The sequence below is a fragment of the Spermophilus citellus genome (genome assembly GCF_964194105.1).
Source record: "Spermophilus citellus genome assembly, contig: SCAFFOLD_338, whole genome shotgun sequence".
Classification (NCBI taxonomy): Eukaryota; Metazoa; Chordata; class Mammalia; order Rodentia; family Sciuridae; genus Spermophilus; species Spermophilus citellus.
This window is the reverse complement of record NW_027673082.1, coordinates 43,219-64,970: the sequence shown is the minus strand read 5'-3', so window position 1 is coordinate 64,970 and position 21,752 is coordinate 43,219. Positions and strand designations below refer to the sequence as shown.

At 36.9% G+C, this 21,752-nt stretch overlaps 1 protein-coding gene across 1 annotated transcript in view; it reads right to left on the bottom strand.

Moving 5' to 3' along the window:
• Positions 1 to 21,752, bottom strand: part of LOC308640134 (zinc finger protein 253-like) — a gene marked incomplete at both ends in the record, with an annotated part of 81,457 nt that overhangs the window by 33,191 nt on the left and 26,514 nt on the right. The window contains one exon of the mRNA XM_081312153.1: positions 6,592 to 6,718. Within this exon, the coding sequence (XP_081168279.1) occupies positions 6,592 to 6,718 (127 nt within the window). The remainder of the gene's footprint in view (positions 1 to 6,591; positions 6,719 to 21,752) is intronic.

Here is a 21,752-nt window from a genome sequence, read left to right as displayed (position 1 = left end):
AGAGATAAGCATGAAGCCTAGAGATTTATCCTTTGGAATAAAAAATAGTGTGAATATTATTCTCCTAGAACTTATCATTATATTTCAATATTTATTTTCCCAAATAAAGTTAAATGAAATATTTGTAGGTGGTGTTCTGTATACCCAAAGGGCTCACATATGAAGAGAATATTGTATTTTTTTTTTTTTTTACTTTTTGAACAGGACTTGTAGATTAGAGACTAGAGGTTTATTTCAATCAAAATTGTGTTTCTCTCTCTGTGGTGTCATGGACTCCTGGAGCTATAAGGTCTGAAGAGGGACAGGGCTAGTTTATAGTATCTTATAGTATCTGGGAGACCATGACACATGCTATCTATCATATAATCCAATAAGTATAACAAACATTATATTGTAAGTTATTAAGTAGAACAAAAAGGTCTACAAAATCAAAATATATAATGAAATAAAAAATGTGGGGGCATAAATGCTCCTATAGTATGTCTTTTTCTTTTTACAGTCATCATTTCACATGTATCTGGTTACACTTTTCTACTGGGTATCCAAGACTAAAAATGTGGTCCTATATTGGGTTGTTTTTCCTACACTTGAGGTCAGTCTAGTCTCCTCAGTGATGAATGTCATGGAATTCATGAGGAACTGCATGGTTTCTTCAGTCCAAGAGTCAGGATGGTCCTGTAGACCACGTGGTTCCTCCAGGAAACACTGAGACTATTTCCCCCTTCAGCAACCCTCCTTTTTTTTACCTGAATATGCACGTTGGCTCCTAGTCTCTTGGGTCTTTCTCCTCTCCCCGATTGGGAGCTTGTATAACTCTCCAGAGTTGTACATCCCTTAGGGAGTACTGCAACTATACAAGGTGAAATGTTAAAGTTGTAATTCAAACTAGAGATATCTGGGCATTATTTTAGTATTCCTAGATCCTAACTATAACTGTCTTAATTTTACCTAATTACAAAAAATAGTATATAATTTATATAAATAATATTCCCCAAATAAAACTTGATTAAACATATGAAATAATTAATGTAGAGGTTATGGCATTATTTACACAATAGAATATATTACTATTGCATCAATCCATTAGCAAAGTAAATAGTGGGAGATGTGTGACCTAATAACATCATTGAATTCATGACAAGGTTAATATTAAATAATTCACACTTTATTTAGTAACAAATTGCATCCGTAATAAAATATAAGTAAAAATGCTCTGTAAAACAGGCATGTTGGTCCATGCCCGTGAAGCTTTGCAAGTTCAAAGCCAGGCTCCATAACTTTGTGAGGCCTTAAGCAATTTAGCAAACCCTATCTCTAAATAAAAATGATAAACAAATCTGGGGATGTGGTTTACTGATTAACTGCCCCTAAGTTTAAGTACAAAAATAAAAGCTAAAAATTTAAAATTTCATATAAATCTTAGGAGACATCTGAAATAATCAACTATGAGAATTATGTTTTCTCCAGTTGTGAAAATTGAGAATATTTAGAAATTGTTGATTTACAGTAAAATTATATCCTTTTAGGGATGCACTATTTTATACATGCATTTCCTTATTTTTATAATATCAGCTCAAGATGTTAAGAAAATTTTCAAAATGTCAAAAGCTATTTCCCATTTTCTACATTTAAATGATTTTTTCCTCCTAGATCCCAAATACTTTAAGGGATGGCTATTGATAAGAAACTTACTACAATTTTTATATTTGTCAACATGTTTCTGTAAAGTTTTTGAGTGTGTTGCATTCTTCACATTGGTAGGTCTTCTCTGCAGAATAAACTTTTTGGTGCTCAGTAAGAGTTGAAGAATTTTTTAAGAATTTGCACACTTTTTTAAATTACAGAAAATGGATATTTTGTAAAGAAACTCTCATAGTATCACTTTTAGAAATATCTTCTCTGTGCGAATGTTTGACTGGAAGTTTAACTCAGTGCTACATTTATAATTGGCCAAGTTAAAAACTGATGCATGGACAAGATTTCAAATTTTCCACATTAACTTTCACTTTAAAAATGGCTGTGGATATAATCTTAAAGAAATATACAGCTCCTCAAAAGTAAGTGGAATAAATTGAATTTTTTTAGATATTAATTGTTCCTGGTGTCTTTTGGCCATAAAACTTTTATCATAAATAGTGACTACTAATTGGTTTTGACCATTATAATACAATTTTGAACTTTACTCTCACCTATATTTTCCCATTGTTTTCTTAGTTGTAAATAGTCAAGGTCAGACTTTCCAGATCTTCCCTCTCTCTCTTTTATTCCCTGCTCTGGTAAAATTTCTCGAGGATGATGAGAAGTCATGGTTGAAATAAAAATAACAATCATGTTTACTTACTGTACTGAGCTGAGTATATTTTGTAAACATAGGAAATTACAGCAATAAAGAAACATCAGCCGGGGAGCAGGTTATTAAATCCAAGCCCATCATTACTGCAGAAATATATAAATCAAATAAAAATGTACACAGAAAATTACTTTGAGAACTTTCTAAATCATCTTAGTGTTCACAGTATCCAAGATGAGTACATTCCTATGGAGAGTAATATAGTAAAGGAAAATGCATTGTGTTAAACAAAGCCTTTCCTCCTTCACAACATATTTTAAAAATCTACTGACTTTCTTTTGTTTCATTAAAGAAATATGAAACATGTGAATATTTGGGGACCGTTCAAAAAGGACTTCCTGCTTATCAGAAAAAAACATGGCTAAATCTACTGTAAGAAAAGTAAGTTATGAATTACTCAAAGGGAATAGTAAATTATCATTTAATAGAAGTTTACTAAACTAAACCAACAAAAAAATAGAATAAAATGTAGTCAAGAATTGTTAATATTCATAAGCAGAAAATGTGTTTAAATACCTTATTTAGAAAATGTCAGAGTCAGGGTTTGTACACAGAAACATTGGGGGTTGAGCCAGAAGTTTCAAAATTTCAAGGCCAGCCAAAGTAAAATATGCAAAGTGGTAGTTCTCTTTCCAGTACTAATAAATGTATCTGAGAGAATAAAAAAATAAAAAATCCAAGCAGCTTAATTTTCTCCAACTTGTAAAGACTCAAAGCAGGTTTTAATCCAAGTTTTAAAACTTACAGAGAATATTCAGAGCATCCAAGAGAAAAAAGATGGGTTACCTAGAAATGTGTAACTCTATAATTGTGAAATCCTTAGTCAAAACTTCACAACACAGAAAAGAATTTGGGGCCATTTTCAAGGGATGAAAGAATAAAATTATCAACCAAGACATTATATTCACAGCTACTATCTTTCAAAAGAGAAGAAAATAAAGACTTTAAAGATATAAATGAACACACTATTCATCAACACTAGATCTGTTCTCTAAAAAGTACTAAAGATAATCCTTCTTAGTGAAATGTAACTGTGCACAGCAACACAAGTCATATGAAATTCTGAAAATTTCTTGGCACAAACAATTCTATTTTATTATAATGGTGGATCACAAAACACGTAGTTTTGCAATAGTATTTGAAAGACAAAAGCATCAAAACAAAACTGTTAATAGACATATATACCAGTAACAATAATATAGTTTTAAAAGACACAAATATATTGAATTTTTAATAAAGTGAAGTCAAGTTGATACTCATACAAAGTATGAGTAGGGAGATTCTTCGTTTTTAGATTTTTTGTTGGCAAATTCAATTACAAAATTCTGATCAAAACAAACCTTGGCTATCTGAATTAATGCTAAAAATTACAACTGTAGGTAGGCCACAAGGTACTCTAAATTGAAGAACACACAAATACTGAAAGCAAAAAGATAAGAATGGCACATACAAAAGTGACCGATCAAAACCTGGGTTGTCTAAATTATAGTACACAAAACATAGTTGAAGACAGTTACAGGACATAGAAGACATTTTAAATTAAGAAAAAAAACTTTTAAAAGAGGCAAAATAGAGTAAAGGAACCTTTCCCTAGGTTCCGAATTAAGAGTAAATACATTCGCAACGGACATCCTATTTCCCAAACACACAAAGAACATTGAGAGAGTTCAATGAAAACAAAGAATCACTGTTATACTAGGATACATCAATCCCCACTTACTGAAAAGGGAAATACAGTGAAGCAAAATGGTAACTGCAAAGCATAAGAGTTTGAAAATATTTTGAAATTATTGTAGACTTATAGAATCCCTGTACTTAATCACAATTGGGATATTATGTTGGATAGACCAATTTTATGTATTAAAACAAAGGTTAATAAATATGTAAGTGCTAGTTATTTTGTAACCAACATGGAATAAATATTTGAAGTAAAAGTGGTAGGGATGTTCAAAAATCCCTAAATATGTGTCAGTTGATTGAACACTCTTGGGCATGCTGTTGTTCAAGAATTGAAACACAATTTTAAGTAGCATAAACACCTTTTAATTTTAACTAGAGTCTCCAAGTAATATTCAAACTCCAGTTGTTAGATTTCTCTGCAAAAAAAAAAAAATCTTAGAATTGTATAAATATCCCTTATAATACAAATAACATTAGAATAATATTTCCCCGCTGAAAAATGTACTAAAAATTATAGCATTCAATTGTAAATACAGACATGGAATAAAGTAGATGGAGTTCTGAGTGAGTGTGGTAATAAGCACTCACATCAATAGCAAATTAAAAACATTGCACACCAGTGTTGTTACATTGTTACTCACAGAGCCATCATAGGGGATGCAAACCAAATATCCCTTGAAATAAACCGACAATGTTACTCAACAGAGCCATTATGGGGGATGCATACCAAATATCCCTTGAAATAAACAAATGAGCCAATTTGGAATATAAAACTATAGAGCTTTGAAGTAAAAGAATTTATTCTAATTATATATTTTACAAAATGTATGTATACTAGGTTAGCTGAAATATGTCACAGAAATAATACTGCAGACTTCTATGAATATGACATCTCTAAACTAAAACAGATGCTTTCTGAACAAAATACAATGGTTTTGTTATAGGGAGACAGAAATGAGCCCTTGCATCATAGGAATTGATTTTTTTGAGATGTAAACTTTAGAGATATATTGCATAACAATTTGAATTAATGTTACTGAACTGTATATTTAAAAATTTGGAGACAGTAAGTTTTATTTTGTGGTTTTGATTATAATGAAAATTAAAAACAACACATAAAAGATAACTGCAACATTTTTCAAAGCTACATTTAAAATAATGTGGTCTTTGTTTTATAAATAATAACAAACTCATCAGTAAACAAATGATGGGCATGCATGTAATCTCAGCTACTAGGAAGTCTTAGGCAGGAGAATTGCAAATTCAAGACATCCTCAATCACTTAGTGAGAACCTCTCTCCAACTATGAGTGAAAAGGAGCGTGGGGTGTAGTTCAGCATGAGAGTATCACTGCCATCAATCCCCATTTCATTTACATATAGAAAATTTCAATTTCTATTTACATGGGCAGGATGAAAGGCCAATCAAGATAAAATACAAAAGTCATAGACAAAAGAGGCTTAATATTTATACAAGCAAAAGCACATATAACATTTACTGGCAATACAAACAAGAGTCATGCATATCTTGACTTGTGAAATAATTAACTGATATGAGGAAACACAGTCTGTAACATGGAACCTCCTGTACACAATGAAAAAATAAAGAAAAAAAATAACCGACCAAATTGTAAATATACACAGATGGATTATTTTAAACATCCTCTTATTCAACTACAACTTATACCATCTCTCAAAAGAGCAGTCTTGGTCCATCTTGACATTCATTCCATGGCAGATAATTTCACAGAAAATCGATTACACATATTCAGGAAGAACTCTGATAAGGAAATTTTAGTAAAAAAATATGTACAAACAAGATTAGAGAAACTGACTTATGATAGTAATGTATTGCAATGGGTTGACCTAGAGATCTCCAGAAATTTGCAAAAGTTTTCTGCAAATAATGGAAGTGGGCCTGGAGTTGTAGACTAGTGGTAGAGGTCTTGCCTAGCATGTATGAGGCCCTGGGTTCAATCCTCAGAACCACATATAAATAAATGGGAAATTCATTAACAACTAAAAAATATTTTTAAAAATTATGGTCTAGCTGTCAGATACGATTGACACAATGCAAGGGGAGTGTTTTGTTTTTGATTTGAATGTACGTAGACATTAGTGGAGGAAAAACAGGAGACTAGACAATTTCAAAGCACAAAACACGGGACAGGTTCTTCTATGATAATAAGAGAAAGAAATCAAAGCTTCTCAAAATTATTTTCTGCTGGATAACGTCTCAATCAACCTTTTTGAATTTAGGTTTCCTCCTCTACCTCAACTATGTCCTCTGCTATATGTGGGCCACTGTATTTGACATCACTTCATTCCTCTAAGGAAACAACATGTGAAGTGAAGGATATATATCATGCCAACAAAGGAAATCATTAAGGATGAAAACAAAGATCATTAACATTTTCTTGTCAGCGCAAAGAACTACCCTATCTTTTTTATTGAAAGCATGAATCTGAAACTCATTCTTGTGGAGAAGTTCCCAAACAATATACTTCAAGGAAAGTAAATTAAAAATGATACATAGGAATTCTGAAGGAAAGTTATGCTCACCCACAAAGAGCAGGTTGCTGTAGTTCTCTAACATCACTTCTCTATATAAATTCTGCTGAGCAGGATCCAGGCATTCCCATTCCTCCTCAGAGAAATCAACAGCCACATCCCCAAATGTCAATGGCTCCTGAAATAATAATTGATAGATCAACAGCACATTGACCAAACCATTATTCAGTTTTTAATTTGAATTTAGAGTTAGTAGAACTGACTGTCATGTAGGAGAGTGACTTTAATTATGTAATAAGATACTTTCAATTTTCTAATTCAGAGGAAAATACAAAAGTCCAAAAACAGTATATATATTCCATATCAGAGTGAAGTGAAGGATATATACCAAATCCCAAGCACTGAATAAAAGCCCAACTGCTAACTATTCTGCCATCAGTGAATGTGAAATTTGGCAGACATTCCAGATGCAAATCAGACTTGTCAAAATATTCTCATAAGATGATGCTGCCTAAGGAGACAAAAAGAGTGGTAAAAAAGGTTTTCAAAACTGTTTCAAAACAGTCTGGTAGTTATTCTCTCTGCTTTTTATCCATGAGATAGATTGAGCTCTTCAATACAATTAGTTTCAAGTATCATCCAGGCAAATTCCTAATGTGTAAAATATTCATAGAATATTAACTTTTGGAGACATGTAAAATGACACTTCCAACTCATAAAAAGACAAAGTTGAAATATTTAAAGTTCTATAAGCAGTTCAATGAGTAAATAAATTTGGTACAATAGAGGCCCAGACAGCAGCACATATGTGTTCAAAAGACTGTGACAAAGAAATGGTTAATAAAAGAAAAAAGACGTTTTAATATAATTGTATTGAGAAAATAATGGTAACAATAGTTACTTAAAACTCATACAACCAAGGAAATATAAACAAGGAAAATGATGGCTTTGAGAAATACATAATAAAATTATTAGTCATAAATGAGGCACAGAACTGTTGTCATCTCTGTGTGCCAAAGGAAGATGAGATCAGTATGACACACCAGAATTGTCCAGAGTTTTTCCACGTGGGAACTCCATGTGTCGATGAATCCTAATTACTTAAACATAGTTACTTTATTGGATGAATTACCTTGACATCAGAGCATAATCACCCCATCTACACAAATAATCAATTAAAAATCTTCAATAGCAAAAAAAATACTTGATCCAATTGAAATTGTATGGTATCAAGATTTTATCAAAGGAACAACAACAAGACAAATGAGGTGAGTAAATGATTAAAATCACTGTTCACAAGACACAAAAAATAAAAATCCTGACATGTTAGAGTAAATATATTTTCCAAACTGTGGAGCACCCTCACTGTAACATTGTAGCCTTCTAAGTCTCATTCCTAAGCAGTGAGTGATTTAATTCTGGGCAGCTAAGAAAATGATTCTATAAAGTCCACACACCTCAGATTCCTTTTGCAAAGAAAGGAAATGCTTAGTCTTCCAGAGTCACAATTCTCATCAGTTAACAGACACATACCTGGAGTTAGTTTAAGGTCCTCATCTACAATGTCCTTTTAAAAATATTTTTCTAAAAGAAAATGTGTGAATTTTCAGAAAATAAAATTGGTGTTGTGGCTCAGTGGCAGAGCACTTGTGTAACATTTGGTAGGCACGAGGTCTGATCCTCAGCACCACATATAAATAAAAAATAAAGGAACATCAACAACTAAAAAGTAGTTTTAAAAAGAACATTTTTGACACTGGTTGGCAGAAGTGTCACTATTTCAGGTCTCAAACTTGCAGTCTTTCACCTAATTCTGATGCCACTTATAAATCCAGAATGTCATGTACACTGCTGATCAACTTCCTGTAAATTGGGGGACCTAAAACTACCAAACATAGAAAGGAGCAGTCAATAGAAAGGAGCATTCAATATTAATATATTAGTTATCTACAACTCTAAACATTGAATTAAACACAACCATGATAAAATCCTAACAACCTGTTGCACAAATATAGAAAAATTGGCTTCTAAATATATATGGGAAGGCAGGCATAGAGAATGGTCAACAATTCTGTAGAATAAGTTTACAGGACTGAAATATCTGACACCAAGATTAACTATGAACTTACAGTAACCCAAAAGGTGAGATATGTGGCAAGGAGTATACAAACATATTAGTGAAATAGAACTGAAAACTAGAAATAAACTCAAAAAAAAAAAAAACCACACAAGAGATGGCAGGACTTCCCTGGAGATGATATAATCTTTTTAATGAATTATGAACATCTTGGCATCTGTATGCAAAACAATGAATTTGACACAGAACTTACAACTTTTAAAAAATTAAATAATTAATCTGAAAGAAAATGTTAAATTTGTGACAGACAACATAGCAGAAATTTTATGTGGCTTCATTCTTGACATGAACATTCAAAGCCAGAAGCAGGATCTATAAATGAGAAACTTAATGAATTTTTATTCTGTTGAAAACTATTCTGTATTTGGAAGTATGCTATTAACTGAATGAGAAGAAACTGGATTAAGTAGTTGCCAAATATATATATGATAAAGGTCTGGAATAAAAAAAATGTGCAATGAACTCTTAAAACTCAGCAAAAGGTGCTGGAGTTTTGGCTCAGTGGTAGAGCGCTTTTCTGCCCTGGATGAGCCCATGTATCAGTACGTTCTTAAAAGTCAAAGCCACAAGAAACAAATTGTTATGCCTTTTATCTTTGTAAAGGTTGCTGTCTAGTGAACAAAACAGAATTAAAATTTATACAAAATGTAAAAATGAGAAAACAGATTAAAAGTGACAAGGGATGCAAAAATTAAAAATTCTATAATTATATAATTCTATAATTATTGGGAGAATGTAAATGGGTGTTAGAAGGAAGTTTTTTATGTATAAAATATGAGAAACTAAACACTGGTGATCATTTTACAACATTGTCACTACTGTAAAAGCTACTGGATTGTAACCTTAAAAATAGTAAATTAGATTTTACTTATATTTTGCCAGAAGAAGAAAAAAGTTTTTGTAAGAGGCACAAGAAAAAAGTCAAACAATAGCAAAAATAATAATAAACTTCATAAAAATAAGATTTAAAAAGACAAACAATAATGCAAGTGATATTTGCCCAATAAATAACACTATTTCCATAATAAGAAACATTTATTTGAATATGCTACTGCCTATGTATAATGATCAACAGTGGATTGTTTTCTTATGCCTGACTTATATTTGTATCAGAAAAGCATGTCCGAGTAGCCATGAATATTGGCTATCTGTAATTGTAATTAATACTATATTTTGATAGAGCCACATTTTGGTTCCTATCATCCCAATTCACCATAGCCAAATTATGGAAGCAGTTTCCATTATGGAAGTAGTCCCCAATAGATGAATTAATTAATAAAATATGATACACACAATGGAGTTTTTTAGTCAGCTATAAATAAGATTTATTGAGAAATGTCACAATTTAAATGGACAGAAATTAAAAACATCATGCTAAGTGAAATAAATCAGACTGATCAAGGGTCAAATGTTTTCTTTCACATGTAGCAGCTACCGCAAAACAAAGGGAAAAAAGAATTGGATATCATAAAGATATAGGGAAGATTATTGGAGTATAAAGAGATTGGGTGGGAGTGACAGGAAAGGAGACTATCAAATAAATTTTTAACATCATGGGTAGATAGAGATTCTCAAATTTAAAAAAAAAACAAATAGAAATCTTGAAATGAAGGGAAAAAAAACAAATTAAAAACTCAATAGAAAGCATCTTCAACAGAATAGATCAGTTGGAAAACAGAACCTGAGACAATAAAGACAAAATATATAATCTTGAAAAAACTAGGTTGAACACACAGTGAAGATGGTAAGAAAAATGAGGAGAACATTCAAGAATTATGGAATACCAGGCAAAAACAAATTTGACAATTATTGGGCTAGTGGAAGGCATAGAGGACCAAACTAAAGAAATGGACAATCTAATCCATGAAATAATATCATAAAATTCCAAACATGAAGAGTGGATTGGAAAATCAAATACAAGAAACTTACAAGATAACAAATGTACAAAAATAACAACAAATACACACCGAGGCACTTCATGATGAAAATGTCTAGCGTACAGGATAAGGAAAGAATTTTAAAAGCACAAGAAAAAGGAATCAGAATACATATGGGGAAAACAAATTAGGATCTCTGATTTCTCAGCTGAGACACTGAAAGCTACAAGATCCTGCAACAACATATACCAAGCTCTAAAAGTAACGGATGCCAACCAAGAATCATGCCCAGCAAAGTTAAAGTTTGATTAGAAATCAGATTTCAATTTGGATATGTTATTTATATGACAAAATAAACACCTTCCATGATACACAAAAGTTAAAAGAATATACATCTAGAAAGTCTGCACTACAGAACATCCTTGGCAAAATATTCCATAAGGAGAAAAGGAACAATAAAAATCAGAAAAGGGAGGTATCACTCTAAAGGAAAAACCTATCAAAGAGAAACCAAGTCAAGTTAATCAAAAATAAACAAAAATAACTGGGAATACAAATCATGTCTCAATAATAAACCTGAAAGTTAATTTTCAAAACTCAGCAATCAAAAGACAGACTGAAAGATTGGATTTTCTAAAAAAAAGACCCAACATATGCTGCCTCAAAGACACTCATCTCAAAGGAAAAGACACATACAGAGACTGAAGGTGACAAGTTGGAAAAAAAATATATCATTCGGGCTGGGGCTCAGGGGTAGAGCACTCGCGTAGCATGTGTGAGGCCCTGGGTTTGATCCTCAGCATCACATAAAAATAAATAAAATAAAGGTATTGTGTCCATCTACAAAAAATAAATATTAAAAAACATACCATTCACATGGACTGTGGAAGCAAGCAGGGGTTTCCATCCTTATGTCAAATAATGCGGACTTCAAGTGAAAGTTAATCAAAAGGGATAAAGAAGGACATTACATACTGCTTAAGGGAACCATACACCAACAAGACAGAATAATTAGAAATATTTATGCTCTGAACAATGGAGCATCTATGTTCAAATAAACTCTTCTCAAGTTCAAGGGCCAAGTAGACCACAAGACAATAATTCTGGGTGACTTTAACACACATCTTTTACCCCTGGATAGATCTTCCAAACAAAAGCCAAACAGAAACTATAGAACTCAATAATAAAATCAATAACTTAGATTTAACTGACATACATAGAATATTTCATCCTTCAACAATTGAATACACTTTCTTCTCAGCAGCACATGGATCCTTCTCTAAAATAGACCATATACTATGTCACAGGGCAACTCTTAGCAAATACAAAAAAAGTAGAGATACTCCCATGCATTTTATCAGATCATAATGGAATGAAATTAGAAAATAAATGATAGGGCTGGGGATGTGGCTCAAGCAGTAGTGTGCTCACCTGGCATGCGTGCGGCCGGGTTCAATCCTCAGCACCACATACAAAGATGTTGTATCCACCAAATACTAAAAAATAAATATTAAAATTCTCTCTCTCTCACTCTGTCTCACTCTCTCTCACTCTCTCTTTGAAAAAAAAGAAAATAAATGATAAAAATAGAAGCTACTCCCACACCTGGAGACTAAAAAATATGCTACTGAATGAACAAAGGGTTTCAGAAGACACCAAAGTGGAGATTTAAAAATTCTTAGAGGTAAATGAGAACACAGATACAATGTATCAAAATCTCTGGGACACTATGAGGACAGTACTAAGAGGAAAGTTCATTGCATGGAGTACATTCCTTAAAAGAAGAAAAAGTCAACAAACAAATGACCCAAATTACACCTCAAAGTCCTAGAAAAAGAATGAATGAACACCAAAAGCAGTGAAGCACATAAAAATAATTAAAATCAGAGCTGAAATCAATGAAATTGAAACAAAGAAGCAATTTAACAATTGACAAAATGAAAAGTATGTTCTTTGAAGAAGTATATAAGATATATAAACCCTTATCCATGCTACTGTATAGGAGGATAGAAAAACTCAAATTACTAAAGACCATGATGAAAAAGGAAATATCACCATGAACACTACAGAAATACAGAAGATAATTAGAAATTATTTAGAAACTTTGTACTCCAATAAAACAGAAAATATCAAAGATATCAAAAAAATTTCTAGAATCATGTGATTTACCCAAACTGATTCAGGATGATATACACAAGGTAACCAGATCATTTGTCAAGCAATGAAATAGAAGACACATTAAAAAAAACTCAAAAAGCACACAAGCATGCACACACGAACACACGCACACAAATAAATAACCCAGTCAACAAATGGGTCAAGGACCTGAACAGACAGACACTTTTCTGAAGAGGATACACAATCAATCAACAAACATTAAAAACCGTTTATCTCTATCAATCAGAAATACAAACCAAAACTACTCTAAGATACCATCTCACTCCAGTAAGAATGGCAGCTATTATGAAGACAAACAACAATAATTGTTGGTGAGGATGTGGGGAAAAAGGCACACTCATACACTGCTGGTGGGACTGCAAATTGGTGCAGCCAATATGGAAAGCAGGATGGAGATTCCTTGGAAAGCTGGGAATGGAACCACCATTTGATCCTGCTATTCCTCTTCTTGGACTGTACCCAAAAGAGCTAAAAACAGCATACTACAGGGACACAGCCACATCAATGTTTATAGCAGCACAATTCACAATAGCTAAACTGTGGAGTCATCCTAGATGCCCTTCAGTGGATGCATGGATTAAAAAAATGAGGCATATATACACAATGGAATATTACTCAGCATTAAAATAGAACAAAATCATGGCATTTGCACATAAATGGATGGCAATGGAGAAGATAATGCTAAGTGGAGTTAGCCAATCCCCCCCCGCCAGAAAAAATGTCCAATGTTTTCTCTAATATAAGGAGGATGAATCAGTGGGTAGGGATGGGGAGCATGGGAGGAATAGATAAATTCTAGATAGAGCAGAGGGGTGGGAGGGAAAGGGAGGAGGCAGGGGATTAGCAAAGATGGTGGAATGTGATGGTTATCATTATACAAAGTGCATGTATGAAGACTTGAGTCGTGTGTCAAAATACCTTATATACAAATACAAATGAAAAATTGTGATATGTGTGTTAAGAATTATAATGCAAAAAAGCTTACATGTATAATGACATAAACTGATGTGACCATACTTTATATACAGAGATATGAAAAATCATGCTGTGTGTGTGTAATAAGGATTATAATGCATTCCACTGTTGTCGTGGATTTTAAAAAATAATATAAAGTTTAAAAATATATAAAAATAAATAAATAAATCATGACCTAAAAAACATCTGTAAAAAGAAAGGAAGAAAGAAATTGTGAGATAGGATGCATGTGGTGCTACACACCTGATATATCCAGTGGTCTAGAGGCTGAGGCAGGGGGATCACAATTGTGAAGCTAACCCCAGCAACGGAGTGAAACCCTGCCTAAATAAAAAAAGAAAATAGGCAGTAGTAATTTTTAAAAATTAAATTTAAAAAATTTAAAATTTACGTAAAAATGTAAAAATGGCTGAAGATATAGTTCAGTAATAGGACACCCTGGTTCCAACCCCCAGTTTTACAAAAGGAGAAAGAACAACAACAAGAAAGTTTTTTTTTTCCCAAAGTTACAGAAAATAATATTTTAAATCTATAAATAATTGTATACATGAAAACAAAAATTCTATTCATCAAATGACTCCATAAAAGAGTACAAGGAGAAGTGACAGATAAGAAACCAATTGCCTCACCTTTAACCAAACACTTGTAAGAAAGGAGAACAGACTGTGAGAGAAACGCAGGCAAGAGCCATGAACAGTCCCTTAAAATAGCAGGTATCTAAATGTCCCATCCTCACAAAGAAATCAACGTCTTTAGAAAGGAGAGACTGTACAATAAACTCACATTGTATACACAAATTGAGACAGTGTTGAAGAACATGTGGGGTTATCATGAAGGCAAGATGGAGTCTGAGTCCCCCTCACTATTCATTTGTGGAAGCTCTTTTGCTAGGGAGCATCCAAGTCTCCCAGAAACAGATGTCGACTACAGCACCTGTTCATATGGGAACACAGCATGCTCTTCCAGAGCCGAGACCTGGGGCCTGGTGACAGAGAATGTCCATTTGGAAATAGATAAATAATAAACTATGGAAAATAACCATTTCTGGCAATCAGCCACCTTTTGTTTGCCATTTGGCATACAGTTTGACAAATACTATGAAACACTGTGTCAGTTTTAATTAGATGTCACATAAATGTTGCATTTCACACATACTCATACTTACAAAGTACATCTTCAGAATCAAAAAAATGCAAATGCAGATGAGCACATAACAGACTGAATTACACACACTGGGAATAGATAGGACTCCTCATGATAAAGAGCATTGCTTCCCTCAGGTTCATCTAGGATAACACCCCATCACAATTTCACCATGATTTCCTTGTAATTGAAGAAGGGACCAAAGAAAACAGTTTGAAAATTCTCCTGGAAGGTTAAATTGATATGCAATTAGCCAAGAATTCTGAACTATAAGAGTAAAAGCAGGAACTATCAATACCAGGCACTAATGCAGATTATAAAATCATCATATTGCAGTGATTTTAGGACCAAAAAAATCACAATGCAGAAATTTCATAGAAGACTCCATATGTATGTAAATGTCATTATTAAGTGCAATGAAAAGGCCTAGATAAATGTAACCATATCCAGCAGATGATTTGATATGAATGAACAAGACAACCCAGCATGAAGGGAGGTGGGGAATTGGAGGCACAGAGCACTGGTAGGGCTAGGGTGCAGGATGTGTGTGGTACTGTGTTACACTCCAGCACCCCAAAGAAGCACATATTGAGTAGGATTATGTTTCAAAATTATACCAGAATAGGAGGATCCTGGATTCTCTCCACACATGGATACACCAAATAAATAACTACTTCTGTTTTGACTCCCTCTATAAAGTTATACATGGATTGAGAGACCTATGCATTGGATCACTGAGAAAATATCTACCATCCGAAGGGCAGGCAAAGTTGGGGTACACTTGGGCATTAGTCCTGCCTTGAGCAATGTGCCACATATTTGGGACAGAATACCCCAATCCAGTGTCACACAGGGTAGAGGAAGACTGATTGAGGTCACAAATGGAGCACATGGGACACTAAATGACTTGTAGCTGGAAATACAATTTGTCTGGTGTGCATAGAAGAAAGATCCGGATATACACAAGTATCAGGATGAGAGGAAAAGGGTGGTTTTCTATGGCTGTGCTGGGTTGTGAGCTTTATCCATGGGACCAGGGCAGAAGGGGAGTGAAGTCTCAAGGGTCCCAGTTTATCCCTAAAAGGGATTTGCCAGAATGATCTGCAAACTGTGGTTGCTAACAGTTGAGCTCCTCCCTAGCCAGTCCCTAAGGATAGACAGGAAAAATGCAGTCCACCTAGCAGCCCTGCCTGAGCCCTCTCCCCACTACCTCAGTAATAACTCCAGGCCTCAACAGTTATTTCTGGAAGGAGTATGCCCAGGCACTCAGGGTCCCAACATTTTTCCCCATTCCATGGACTCAATCCTAACCCACCAAGCTTTGGGAGCAATGGCAACTGTGCATGAGCATATCTCCCTGGATCACAAAGGAGGGGCTTCACATTGATGTCTGAGTATTTCCCTGTGCTACAATCCACACCAGGAGTGAAACAAAAGGGGACAAAACCCTGTTTCTTTCTAGAATAGGCTCACACCACCTTCCTGCAGTTAGCACAGGCAGCCTGGGTTCTAACTAACAGGAATTCAGTCACCAGCTAAGTAGGAGAGCTTCTGCAGCCCGAGTCCAGCTGTGGGAAAGGCTCCTATCAAACAGGTGAAGGAACCAGTCCTCCAACGACGTGGGTATGGAGAAAGAGACCCACTCATATGGGGCTAGAATATCAGTTTAGTGCAACCATTTTTAAAAATAGCATGGATTTCTTTAAAAGCTAACAACCACTCTGGATGCATTTCCAAAGGAACTTGAACCAGTGTGTTAATAAATGGCTGCATGCCCGATGATGTTCAAGTATCCACAGGAACAAGGAGGAGGGAAAATCTGAAGTGGCTTCTGGATAAGGAGACTCCTCCCAGCCACAGGGCCATCACCTACTCCCCTGAGAAACTACTTCCCCTAAATGCACCTGCTCATAGGTCCACAGGTGGCTGATATTTACCAGATGCTCAAGAAACCTCAGATGTGCCAGATGTGGCATCCTCATGTCACGTAGAGCCAAACCAGGACCAGGAAAATATCATAGAGGGCATGAGACCCCTAGGAAATGCAGTCCACAGGGGGGACACTAAGCCCAAAGACATTCTGATAAGGTGTCTGGCCTGGGAGACAAAGAGGGAATACACATGCATACACACACACACACACACACACACACACACACACACACACATTTTTACTGGAAATGGGGACAGGGAACTTGAATTTGAGGAATTCATTGATACAAGTGTACAGATTTCATCTGGGAGACGGGGTTGTGTTTCTGACATTTTTCTTCCCTTACATTTAGAACATTCAGGGGGCCCCAGGCAGGAGGGCCACACCTGTAATCCCAGCCACTCAGGAAGCTGAGGTATAAGTTCAAGGCTAGACTCAGGATCTCAGCATCTGTCAGGAGATAAGTGATAGAAAGTACAAGGGATTAGCTCTGTGGGAAAGGACCTCTGCATTCAATCCACTATGCTCCCCATGTCCCCCCAAAAGAATTAAAACATCAAGGGTGAGAAAAACCTGAGATCCCTGCAGATCCCAGCCCGCTTGGGTAGGAAAAGGGCCCATGAACTGGTGATTATCACGGTCCCAACACTCTGAAATCCACCACAGAGGAAATTCAGGGAGAAGACTTGAGCTGCCAATTTGTACAGGAGATACCCATGTGTTTAATAATGAGAATAAAAAGAATTCAACATCTTTAGAAACCCAAGATATGTAAAATAAAATCCTATTAGAGACAAAATTAAATAGTATCAATGATGATAGGAAAAAAAATAATTCTAATAAACTGAAAGAGTTTAAGTGCTTCTTAAAAATTTGTAGAAACTGTTTTGCTAATAAAGACACATGATAGACCCCCGCCGCAGGGACTTGCTGAAATCAGTTCATAGGACCAGGGTAATACATTAATAGACATGGTACATTCAGCTTAAAAATAGTATAAAATACCATGGGTAAGTTTTACACGGGTGCCATATGCATGAGGTATTTCGTATAACTATGATGCACTAATAAACAATCCAGCATGCTTTACTCTTAATGAAACATCCAGTCCTAAAATTCATCCACAAAGTTAAATATATGTAAACTTAACCAAGAAACTTTTGAATTATAAGAGAAAAAGAGTTATTACCTAACATGTACATTGTGGAGCTGTACTGTTACAATTATCATCTAGGAATCACAACGTCAATAAAGTCCACCCATGAATCCACGTGGATGTGAAAATCCTATACTTAATTGCAACGGAAAAGTCATTATCAATCAAACCCTAACAAGGCCAATCTCAGCAACTTAGCTAGACCCACGGTTAGAATAAAAACTAAAAACTACCATGGACATGGCTGAGTGATAAAGCACCCTTCTGTTAACTACAAAACAAAAAAACAAACTCCACAAAACTAGCTCAGGAATAAGCAACGTCCCTGTTCACCATAGCTCCCCTCCTGCAGGAAAACGGTGTTTGGAGATTGGAATTTTTTTTTTTTTTTGTACTGGGCATTGAACTCAGAGGCCCTCAACCACTGAGCCCCATCCCCAGTCATATTTTGAATTTTATTTAGAGGCAGGGTCTCCCTGAGTCTCTAAGTGCCTCACCCACTTGCCTAGGCTGGCCTTGAGTTCGCAATCCTTTTGCATCAGCCCCCTACCCCCAGCCACCAGAATGAGAGGTGTGCACCATCCCCTGGCTTGCAGTTGATTATTCTCTGGTTCCACCTGTCAATCACCACAGCCCAGGAAGACTCTGGGCAGTCAAGCTCACTTGCCACTTAGGACTGGAGCAGGGGCTAAGGCTGCCCCAGGGGATGGGGAGGCTGGAGGGGTCTCTGCCACTGTCACACTCTCCACCCGGCTGGCCTTGGGGACTGAGGGGCACTGTCCTCAATGGGCTCGGGCCTGTGGAAGTGGAGAGCCCCCAGAGTCGGGGTCGGCCAACTCAGTTTCCCCCACAGTGGGTCCCACCTGATGGCCTCCCTGCCCCGCCTCCCTACCAAGCCTCCCTGTCCTGGCACCAGGTGCCACTGCACACTCACCATTTCCTGGTGCCCAGCAGACAAGCCTGCCCTGGGGAGCTTCAGCCCCTGCGTGGCAGGGCCAAATGGGATCCCTGGCATGGAGCAAAGACTAGAGGCCAACTGGGCAGCCTGGGAGAAATAAATCCCATTCCAAGCGTGGAGGCCCGCCCCCTGCTCACTGGCTGTGCTCAGGATTGGACAGCGCTCAACACGGGGGCTTCTGATTGGACAGAGTGTCAATCAGTCTCAGCTCTCCCCAGCCTGAGCCCAGGGAACCTTCTTTTTGAGTGACAGCGGGTGATATATGCTCCAGGCAAAAAGGAGACCAGAATGGCAGGGTTTGGGTGCAGCTTTTTTTCTTTTCCTTTTGAGGTCTGGGCATTGGGTTAGGGTTAGGGTGACCAGAATTCTAAGTTTTGTTGGGTTTTATGTTAGGAAATGTAAGTCATTTCTTGAAAGTTTCACCACCTGGGCCCCCTCCTATAATAAGACCACCCAGAGAGTCCTAGGGAGGCTGACTTGCCCTCTGTTCATCTGTGCAAAATTCTCCAAGCAGGACTGGCCTTTCGCCCTGTGGGAACTGTCCATTGCATCACGGCCATCACTGGTGGAGGCTCACGGGGGGGGGGGGGGGTGGGGGTGGGGGGGGGGGGTGGCTGGCAGGCGCCCTGGAGGAGGTTCCCACCGGGTTTGCAGTATGAGAGGTGATGTTCCTGCAGCTGAGATGAATCTGTATCTGGAGCCCACATTAAGCTGGAGGCAGAATAAGGAGATCAGCACAGAAGAGACCCCCAGAGCGCAGATCTGGGTAAACCCCAGCTGCACTCGGGCTCCTTCTCCCTCTGGCCACTGGGGGTTGAATTCAGAGGACTCGACCTCTGAGCCCCTTCCCCAGCCCTAGCTTGAAGTTTAGAGACAGGGTCTCATTGAGTTGCTTAGCACCTTGCTTTTGCTGAAGCTGGCTTTCAATTCGCCATCCTCCTGCCTCAGCCTCCCTAGACGCTGCAATGACAGGCGTGTGACACTTTTTTAAAAATTTCTTTCTTTTTGGGAGAAATACCTGTGGTGGCCACAGGATAACAGCCTTGTGCAGATCAAGGCCACCCTGGATGCTCTCCCTGGTTCCCACCTGTCCCCTGGATCCCAGGCAATGGGATCCTGCCTCTTCCAAACACCAGAGACCCCTGCCCAGGTGTGCTTCCTTATATCAGCTGAATACTCTGCACTTGACAAAAAAAAGAAAAGAAAAGAAAAGAAAAAAAGACAGACCCTACCTGCTCGTCTTGATGCAAACGAAGCCAATGTATTTCCAAAGCGAGCTCTGGTCTTGTCCCCCCAATTCAGTGGTGCAAAAAGTCACATAATACAGAGAAGACTTCTCGTTAAGGGGGGCTCCAGCGTCTGTCTCTTAATGAAAAACAATTTGGGTTTGATTGGGAGTCCAGGAAAGCCAGTTCCAGGTTTTCCTAATTTGGTAAATAGCTCCATAGATTCGAATGCAACCTGCTACTCTCTGCCTTAATTAATCATGGGGGCCTCGAGGTTAACTGACCCCTGGGACCCAAGCTCCTGCAGACAAAAACGGGGGGGGGTCCTTTGTTCTCCATGCAGCACCCTGAACCTCCACCTTCCCTTCAGACTCCAACACCTTTGGCAGCATCCAATGGGGGAGCGATTTAGTAAATTCTGTAATGTACCTAAAGACATTGCCTCATCCGAGTGTGATGCTATCAATTTGGTCCTATGGTCCTGTTTAGTATGTTTTATGTTTTTCTATTTTGTTGGTTCTTCTTAGTTATACATGACCATCGAGTCCATTTTGGTAAAATTATCCAAGCATAAAATATACCTTATTCTCCTTAGGACCCCATTCATGTAGGTGAGCATGATTTTTACTGTATTCTGGATAAATGCCATTTTGACTTGAGTGAAAGGGAATCTCAGTGCAGTTTTAATTTGCATTTCCCTGATTGCTAGATACATTGCCTTTTCAGTATTTATTTTTTTAATATATTTTATATTTGGAGTTGGACCCAATACCTTTAATCTATCCATTTATTTTTCTGTGGTGCTAAGGATGGAACCCAGTACCTTGCACGTGCTAGGTGAGCACTCTATAGCTGAGCCACAGTCCCAGCCCCCATTTTTAGTATTTTTTTTACTTTTGATTCTCATTAACAGCAGTCGAGGTCTTTGGGGAACCAGTTTTACTGCATTTGTGAATTGGGAACATTTCTCTTGAAGGAAGACTGAGAAGGTCAAGGCACGTGCCCAGGATTCCAGGGATGAGCAGTACACAGTTGTCTTTCCCAGGATTAGGAGAAGATTATGTGGGTGAGAAGAGGGAAAGAGCTTGGGACACCTTTGGGCCAGGAACTCTCCTTCCACCATGAGGGAAATTATTCTTGCCGTTAGTTTTCTTATCCCAAATGAGAGATTTTCCTAAGCTACCAGTGCCACTAGATATAGGTCCCTGGATGGAGCTCAGATTTGTCTTGAGAGGCAAGGAAAAGTGAATAACCAACCCAGTGGTCCAATACCAACAAGCTAGACCTTGGGCTCCTTGGGGGCAAAATTATGGGTTTTACCCAATAATTAACAATCCAACAGCACCCGACACCCAATTAATGGGGGATGGAGAATTGGATCAGTGGGTGTGGGGGTCTGTGGGTGGCCAGCTGCAGAAGCTTGCCTCTGGGGTGCATTCCTTGCATCTGGGAGTTTTTTCAACCCCAATGAGATAAACAAAGTGGTGAGAACACTGGCAAAACCCTCTGCAATATTCTAGCCAGGAAAATTCATAAGCACTTTAAAAGCATCTTAATGTTTACCCTGGGTCAAATGTGCCTCAATCTGAACGAAACCATTTGAAAAGAGTTGTCAACATGAAAAGTTTC